The sequence below is a fragment of the Staurois parvus genome, unplaced genomic scaffold, assembly GCF_062004578.1.
Source record: "Staurois parvus isolate SC_StPar_1 unplaced genomic scaffold, SC_StPar_1.0 ptg000211l, whole genome shotgun sequence".
Taxonomy (NCBI): domain Eukaryota; kingdom Metazoa; phylum Chordata; class Amphibia; order Anura; family Ranidae; genus Staurois; species Staurois parvus.
The window spans coordinates 996,458-1,005,964 of NW_028318007.1; the positions used below are offsets into that span (position 1 = coordinate 996,458).

Below are 9,507 nucleotides of genomic sequence, written 5' to 3' on the forward strand. Positions count from 1 at the left end.
TAACACCCACATGGTCAGATGGAGCTTATCAAAAGACAGAGGAGGCCCACCTGAACAATGGAAGGAGCCTATTGCAGGCAAGTTCTACATGGGTGTTATCTGTCTGTGATGGGCTCCTTCTGATTTAGATGAGGACTAAGTGTCCGGTGATTATCTGCTCCTGTCCTAATTAATCTTGCTGGCTAGCTCAGGAATGTGCGCACATAAAGAAACTCACACTGACACGTTTGGTCTGTGAAAACTTCTCTAATTTATTGAAATTAAAAAGTGAGTTTATATGTGCAAAATGATGCGAACATCACGTGAGACCAGCATAAGCATTATATTAGTCTTTGATTGGTCACTCTACACAAAAACAACCTTCTTCAGAGTATAGGCGTAATCTTGGCCGAGGTCTTATCTATAGAAAGAAAAATATTCCTTTGTCTTCAAGTTGGTTCGATGGGAGGGGTTGTTGTTCATACAAAGCATTTAGAAATATAAAAATATAAAAGTAGATATATATAGAAAAATGTATATATTCAACAAGAGACCAAATAGGCATTTTACCATATCCATCACACTTCCATTGTTCAGACAGGCCTCCTCTGTTTGTTATAGGCTCCTCCATTGTCGAGAGGGCCTCCCCTGTCTTGCTCTGACTTCCCTTTTGTATTTCTGCAGCTGGTCCGTATTGCCAAGGTCCTGGGTACAGATGATCTGTACAATTACCTAAAGAAGTACCATATAGAGTTGGATCCCCACTTTAATGATATTCTGGGACAGTAAGTATGAATCACCAGTTCTGCCACCAGCACAGTGACCATTCCCATCAATCACTGTCTGCTCTCCCCCCCCCCTCCCCCCCCCCCAGACACTCGCGGAAACGTTGGGAGAACTTCCTGCACAGCGAGAACCGGCATCTGGTGAGCGCAGAGGCTCTAGACATTTTGGATAAATTACTGCGCTACGACCATCAGCAGAGACTGACCGCCAGAGAAGCCATGGAGCACCCCTATTTCTGTAAGTCAACCCAATAATCTGTGTTATCTTTGCTTCTGTGAATATATCACTTTATCTCCTTCCTGATTTTGCATCTGAATGAACTGTTGTGTCTTGCTCTGTCAGTACTGTTTCCAGACTGTTCAGGGTGTACGAGGTCTGCAGAGATCCAGATATCTCAGTAATGCCATCTAGAAAGAGCAGGTTCTGATTCATAAGCGCCTTTATAGACTTTTATGGGGCTGGTGATGGGATGTGGGTGGGGGGGTTCTTTATAGGTCTAGGGGAGCTTACTGCATAGGTGGGAACAGAACTGCACACGGGTCTGGAGGTGCTCAGGGGAGGGTACTATAGAGGTATGTGGGGAGTTACTGCACAGGTGGGGTCAGAGCTGCACACATACAACTTATAGACTTGTATAGAACCAGAGATGTTCCCGGGAGGGCACTAGTCTACACAGGTGAAGTCAGAGCGGCACAGAACCTTCCTACAGACTTGTACGGGGGTGGAGATTCTATAGGCCAGGGCTGTACAAAAGCTTCATATAGACATGTGTAGGGTGTAGATGCTTAGGGTAGAGTACTACAGAAGTCTGCAGGGCAATTACTAAATGGGTCCAAAGCTGGCAGGAATCTCCATATAGACTTTTATGGGGCTGGATATCTTTGGGGGAGGGTACTATAGAAGCCTGTAGGGAGATACTGTATGGGTGGGACCATAACTGCACAAAAGCTCCCTATAGACTTGTATGGGGCTATAGATGCCTGTGGGAGCTTTCTATAGAAGTCTGTGAGTAGCTGCTGCAAAAGTGGGGCCAGAGCTGCAAAGAAGCTATACATAGACTTGTAGGGGCTGGAGACACTTTGGGGGGGGGGGGGGGGTACTTTAGAAGTCTGCGGGGAACTACTGTACAGGCAGGACCAGAGCTGCAAACAAGCTCTAAGATGGATCTGTATGATGTTGGAAATACTTGGGGAAGGGTTCTATAGAAGTCTGCTGAGAACTGCTGCATTGGTGGTGTAATTGGTTGGTCCCTGTGTAGTTCAAGTCAGCGCGGTTAAGGCCATGCTCTCATTAGTTGGAGGACCCCACTTGCATAACTTGATGGGCAACCTGTTCAAATACACTTACCTGCACTCAGCGTTCTTACAGACACAGAGGACTAAACCATAAGAACTGTCAGTGCCCTTTCATCACTGATTTCCCAGTGCATCCTGGGACATGCAGTCCACCAAGGCATACTGAATATACAAAGAATATGATGTCAACTGCCTCCATGATCTCTCTAATGTTCAGTTCAGTTGAAGATCTCACGGAATGACGGCTCTATAAGTTGTCTCCTAAGTTTTGATAAATTTCCCCTATGGCGTGATACGGATATTCCATATGTAGCCAGTGTCAGAAAAAACTCAGCAGGCTCTTTAATATCTAATCTCTGTGTCCTCCCATCCCAAACAAAAGGTGGACATCCCAAACACCCATCATAAGGGAAGTGTCTCGGTATATGCAGTGCAGTGAGGAATACAAAGACCTGTACATTGGTGTGATGAGGTAACCTATCCACAAATAACCCAACATAGGACACGTTTTACAGGTCAGGAGTGAAAGAGGCCATCTATGTCACACTGGAACCTCCATCATTGAAAGGGGGTGGGGGCGTCCAACACCATCTGTCTACCACATATAATGCTGTTTTATGATCTTTACCTCTGAGATCTGGGAACGATTCACACCTTCAGGCGTATATACACATCCAGACTTCCTGACCCCAAAAATGGGATGATGGAACTAGTAAAAGGGGGTTTCTTCCACCTCCCATCCTGGCCTTGGACAATCAGCATCTGCCTTGTCGTATTCCACAGTTGTTGAGTGACTGTACAGTGGGGATCGAAAGTACCCCAGCTAAAATTTTGTATTAATGTGCATAAAGAAGCCAAGGAAAGATGGAAAAATCTCCAAAAAGGCATAAAATTACAGATTAGACATTCTTATAATATGTCAACAAAAGTTAGATTTTATTTCCATCATTTACACTTTCAAAATAACAGAAAACAAAAAAATGGCGTCTGCAAAAGTTTGGGCCCCCTGCAGAATTTATAGCATGCACTGCCCCCTTTGCCAAGCTGAGACCTGCCAGTGTCATGGATTGTTCTCAATCATTGTCTGGGAAGACCAGGTGATGTCAATCTCAAAGGTTTTAAATGCCCAGACTCATCTGACCTTGCCCCAACAATCAGCACCATGGGTTCTTCTAAGCAGTTGTCTAGAAAACTGAAACTGAAAATAGTTGACGCTCACAAAGCTGGAGAAGGCTATAAGAAGATAGCAAAGCATTTTCAGATGTCAATATCCTCTGTTCGGAATGTAATTAAGAAATGGCAGTCATCAGGAACAGTGGAAGTTAAAGCAAGATCTGGAAGACCAAGAAAAATATCAGACAGAACAGCTCGCAGGATTGTGAGAAAAACAATTCAAAACCCACGTTTGACTGCACGATCCCTCCAGAAAGATCTGGCAGACACTGGAGTTGTGGTACACTATTCCACTATAAAGAGATACTTGTACAAATATGGTCTTCATGGAAGAGTCATCAGAAGAAAACCTCTACTACGTCCTCACCAAAAAAATCATCGTTTGAACTTTGCAAATGAACATATAGACAAGCCTGATGCATTTTTGAAACAAGTTCTGTGGACCGATGAGGTTAAAATTTAACTTTTTGGCCGGAATGAGCAAAGGTACGTTTGGAGAAGAAGGGGCACAGAATTTAATGAAAAGAACCTCTGTCCAACTGTTAAGCATGGGGTTGGATCAATCATGCTTTGGGGTTGTGTTGCAGCCAGTGGCACAGGGAACATCTCACGAGTAGAAGGAAAAATGGATTCAATAAAATTTCAGCAAATGTCGGATGGTAACTTGATGCCATCTGTGAAAAAGCAGAAGTTAAAGAGAGGATGGCTTCTACAAATGGATAATGATCCTAAACACACCTCAAAATCCACGGGGGATTACATCAAGAGGCGTAAACTGAAGGTTTTGCCATGGCCTTCACAATCTCCTGACCTCAACATAACTGAAAATCTATGGATAGACCTTAAAAGAGCAGTGCGTGACAGACAGCCCAGAAATCTCAAAGAACTGGAAGACTTTTGTAAGGAAGAATGGGCAAAGATACCTCAAACAAGAATTGAAAGTCTCTTGGCTGGCTACAAAAAGCATTTACAAGCTGTGATACTTGCCAAAGGGGGCAGTACAAGATATTAACTCTGCAGGGTGCCCAAACTTTTGCAGACACCATTTTTTTGTTTTCTGTTATTTTGAAAGTGTAAATGATGGAAATAAAATCTAACTTTTGTTGACATATTATAAGAATGTCTAATCTGTAATTTGATGCCTTTTAGAGATTTTTCCATCTTTCCTTGGCTTCTTTATGCACATTAATACACATTTTTAGCTGGGGTGCCCAAACTTTCGATCCCCACTGTATCTGTGCTACCTGTGTGGATTTAAATGTCAAAGTGGCTCAGTATTCTTTATTTCTTCCATTCATTTCCAGTTGAAAGCTATTCTTTGTAGATTAATTTCTCATCTCTCCCTCCTCAGATCCAGTAGTAAAGGAGCAGCAGGCTCAAACAGACCCAAATCTGCTCCCTGGCAACATGTCAACAGCTCGATGAGGACTGGGCATAGTGGGTTAGTATCTGCTCATTCCTCAATCAGGGTTTGCTTGTAAACACTTGAATATTGCCTGTCCTGTGGAGATTATATATATATATATATATATATATATATATATATATATATATATATATATATATATATATATATATATATATATATATTTTTTTTTTTTTTTTTTTATTTGTCCATTGTGTGGATAGTTGAATTGCCATCTGGGTGGGCTTGGGCTCCTTCCTCGTCATTCACCATCCTTTCTCCTTCTCTGCAGGATGCCGCTGCCGTTTCCACCTAGTTTCCGTGAGCAGTACCAGGAGAGGGCTCCAGAACATTGAATGTGGACATTGTGTGTGACCGATCCCAGCGGCTCCTGAATCCCAGTACCCTTTCCTTTACTGAGACACTGCAATGGACAGGCTGTCTGAGCCCCCCAACCAGAGTGAAACAGCCATGTGTAAACCCAGTGGGGGCCCAAGTCTCAGCCCTTCCCCCGCCCTTCCTCCATCCGAGGACAGGAAGCTTCTCTGTACCTTGATTTAACCCTCTGCCTTCTGGACGGAGTTCCTTGTAGGGTTGTCAGGTCTTACCAGGGTGAGCTGAGCCTATGACGGGCCCAGGTAGGTGCCCTTCCCCTGGGTGGGTAGTCCACTTACTAGTTGTGCTGTTACAGGGTACACCCACCTTTCTTCAAGCAGCAATATCCCCTCCAGTGTTGCTTTTTCTTTCTTTCTTTTTTTTTTTTTTTTTTTTTTGTATGACCAATATCCAGGGAAGTTTTAAGTTATGATGCCAAGATTCCGAGCTCTGGGCCATTACCAGTCTTAATTTTGTGTTTTCTGAGTGCGGCTGTGTCACTGCGAGCGGAGGGGATTTGGGGACACCGAGGCCCTGATTGGAGGTTTGGATATGGAGACACGGGGCATTGTGTTCGAGGGGCTTACTGTAGCTATATGTCACCCCCTATCTATGTCACATGACATCCCCCCTCCAGTGACACGTTCAGTGTTTGTTCTTTAGCTACCTCGGAGACCGGCCCCGCGGTGATCTGCTGTCTGTGCAATGCAAGCTACGTAATACAATCCTCCAGGTGGATGAGAGCGATTTCATGGAGGGCACATTGTGCGGTGCCGGCGGACTCTTCCTGTGGAACTGTCGGAATTCAGTGTTATGTGGGGCTTCCGGCTCTCCTCCTTAGATGTCTGCAGTATAGATGCCCGTGCTCGGCTGGCTGGCCTGGTACGGCGTGTTTGTGGGGGGCGGGTGGGGGGGGGTCAGCTTCGTGTTCCCCGCTCACGGTCTTGTTGCTGTTACACATAACACGAGCGCCGTGTTCTGTCTCGGCCGTGTTTTCTCCTCCGTTTCTCAGGTGGGTCGGTGGGACCCATTGTCTCTCTTCCCCCTCCAGTGCCCAGCAGGGTGAGGTGCGAGGTACAGACTGGCCCTTGCCTGACTGCTCTGCCACCCACTTGGAATCCAGTCTATAAATACCTCTGTTCAGCATCTCAGTGTCTGTCTCCTTCACTGTTGTGTGTATGTTGTACAGGCGCTGGAAGAGATGAGAGCTGTGTATGCATGAGTTCTATAGGCCCAGTGCACCTTTTTTCTGGGGTGGTGGGTGGGTGTGTTTGTGTGCATGCCCACCTATTAAGTGTTCTCTGGGATGGGGGGCACATGCCAGTTGTTCCCTGCTCCAGGGTGCTGTATTGTATGCACCCCTATGTGTACATACATAGCAAGGGGACAGGGATGTGCACATATCAAATTTTCCCTTGTCATGGGGCTGTGAGTGTGTATGCCAAGTGTCCTCAGGTCTGAGTATGTGTAAGCCATGTATGCACTGGTCCAAAGTGATGAGTAAGTGTTGTCCAGGTGCCTGGTGAGAGAAGGACTTTATGCACACAGAGGTGGATGAGTCTGGTGCTCCCTGGGGCATGCAATAGAGGTTCCCCCTGAATTTTCCTCATCCTCTGTGACAGGCAGTGTTGAGAAATCTCTTCACTAGGACACAGCAGGAAGTGAGCGGAACTCGCCGCTTAGACAATTGTCCCTAGCAGGGTTCTCCTTATTCTTGTTCTTTGGGTTTCCCATCACTTTCAGTCCTGATAAGAGTGTAATATTTACAATGGTGACAAATGGGTGAATTGCCACATCAGGGGCCCAGACCAATCCTTCCTGCCCTGTTCATCTACAATAACATTTCTGGTTTTCTTCTACTTTAAGCAAAGATTCACACATATCCCTGACCATAGGAAGAAAACTGTTGGATGTCATGTCATGGCTCAGACATAAGGGTGAATACTTTTGCTGAGACAACCAGCGATAGAGCACGTGTTAATCAAACAAGGAGTGAGGGGATTACTGGCTGATCTGTAAAAATGACCTTCCGGTTTGGATATCAGTGAAATTAATTTAACTTGCCATAAACTTGGTTTTTCTGTACAATTCCCTTTTGATCTATTGCCCTTGATAGGTGCAGATTGATTGGGTAGAGTAGGTACATCTTTATTTGTAAATCTAAAGTTGATTGTACAGTGTATGGTGCTCTTTAGGAAGCTTATGCAATCAGATTGTGTGTGTTGTGGGCAACAAATTGGAGGCTGCTATTAGAGACAAATATCTGCTTTCCCCTGAGCTGCACCAGCTCCAGTTACATTTAAGAATTTCCTGTTGCAGAGATATGAAGAGAATAATATTCAGTCTTAGGTCACTTAACAGGACACTCAATGAAGTTGGATGAGAAACGATTTAACCTTAAACTGTGTAAGAGATTCTTTGCGGTTAGAGAGGTAAGGATGTGGAATACCCTTCCACAATTGGGGGTGGCAGTGCCAGCAAAAGCAATACAATTCTAGATGAGTATCTTAACACACAACCCTTGATAGATGACAGTCTTTATTCAACCATACCAATTTTGTATGCACCCCTAAAGGTCCCCAGGTCATATGACAAGAGAGCTTACTGCTTTCTGGTTTTACATGAAGCTGCCTACCGGAGGAGATGGCATCCATGTGGGAAATCTCAACATGTCACTCATCTGACATTGACTGCACATTATAGAGAGATTGTTAAATAGTCCCAACAGATTTCTGGCTGGTAGAGGGTGGAGTCTGGACACCCCAGGAGCCCCAGCAGTTGTCGTAATTTATAGGTGTTCTAGGTGGGAGGGGGTGGTGTCTGGACACCCCGGGAGCCCTAGCTGGTGTTTTCCTATCCATACCTGTACTGGGCAGGATCGTGTGAAATCTGGACACCCTGGGAGCCCCAGCAGGAATCTTCCCATTTATACCTGCCCTAGGTGGGACAAGGCAGAGTCTGGACCCTTTCTGTCCATAGGTGTTGTGGGCAGGGAGCAGAGACTAGAACCCAAGGAGATGCCTTCCCATCAATACCTGCCCTTGGTGGGATAGGGCAGAGTCTGGACACTGCTAAAGCCACAGCAGGTACCTTCCCATCGATACCTGTCCTGGGCAGGAAAAGGCAGAGAGTGGAGGCTGCAGCCCAAACAAGTGCTTTTCCATCCATACCTGTCCTGGGTGGAGTCTGGGGCCCTAGCAGGTGCCTCCTTTTTTTTAAATACCTGTCCTGGGTGGGAGAGTGGAGTCTAGACAGTACTTGAACCCTCTCCATCTGGACCGACTGGTCCCTGGCTGCTGTGGTGGGATTGGGTAGGACTCAGCTGAGCCCAGTACTGTATACTAGATTCTTATGGATGGACAAAAGGATTAGTCAGGAGGGTCCCCATATGAGTGAAGGATTTCTGAAGGCTGTGGTGTACAGAGCCCACACAGGACAGTGAGGGGAGCTTGGTGATATTGTATCATTTTCATATTAAAAGCGTAAACTGCAACAACAACAGAATACAGAGCTAGTGTTTATCTGAACACGGAGAAGTATATAGCAATTATCAGAAGGGATATATTAAAGTCCAAGCCCGGGAAAAAATTTTAAAAAAACACGGTCTCTGCAGTACCTCTTATACACAATCGGATGTTCTTAGTTTTCCACATTTGGATCATTCTCAGCATACAGTGTGTAGGGTGTCATTGACTCAGCCCCTGCGTTTGGTACCCTGAATTCCCTGTGTGATCAGAGGATACCACCAATGTCATCACTGGGGCCTGCACGCCATCAGGAGGAGACCACCATTGGTGTCATCACTGGGGCCTGCGCGCCATCAGGAGGAGACCACCAGTGGTGTGATCACTGACGGCTGTGTGCCATCAGGAGACCACCAGTGGTGTGATCAATGGCGGCTGCGTGCCATCAGGAGGACACCACCATTGGTGTCATCCCTGGGGCCTGTGCACCATCAGGAGGAGACCACCATTGGTGTCTTCACTGGGGCCTGCGCACCATCAGGAGGAGACCACCATTGGTGTAATCACTGGTAGCTGCCTGCCACCAGGAGGAGACCCAAAGAGGACCCCATGCGTCATGTGATTGGTGTGAAAATGTTTAAAAGCTGCCTCACCGTCTTCAGAAGAGCCCGAGTGTACCACTGACATGCAGCTTACAGAAACCTAAAGATGAAGTATAATCTGCTTGTAGTTAACCTTCCCAGGTCCCCCTCCCCAACACTGATAATGAAATGTTTAAATAAAACCTTTCTGATTTTGTTACATGTGATGTTATCACTGGGTCTCTGCCCTTCTCTATGCAAATGCAGGAAGATCATGGCTGTTGGGAGGCAGGCAGGGCTTCCTGAAAATATTGAGTACCCTGCTCCAGTACTCCTTTCAAGAGCCCTCAGTCCTGATGAAAGCAGTGAGCTGGCTCTTGAAGGATTTATGCAAGATGCTGGGTTCCAGGAAATGAGGAGGGCTCTATCTAATTTGCTGCAGAAGCTCA

At 45.9% G+C, this 9,507-nt stretch overlaps 1 protein-coding gene across 1 annotated transcript in view; it reads left to right on the top strand.

The window, feature by feature from the left end:
* The window catches only part of CSNK2A2 (casein kinase 2 alpha 2), a 37,267-nt gene extending 31,108 nt beyond the window's left edge, over positions 1 to 6,159 (top strand). Inside the window, exons 9-12 of the mRNA XM_089678914.1 lie at positions 664 to 764; positions 854 to 1,002; positions 4,585 to 4,674; positions 4,931 to 6,159. Coding sequence (XP_089535040.1) covers positions 664 to 764; positions 854 to 1,002; positions 4,585 to 4,658 — 324 coding nt within the window. The 3' untranslated portion in view covers positions 4,659 to 4,674; positions 4,931 to 6,159. The remainder of the gene's footprint in view (positions 1 to 663; positions 765 to 853; positions 1,003 to 4,584; positions 4,675 to 4,930) is intronic.
* Positions 6,160 to 9,507: the final 3,348 nt, after the last annotated feature.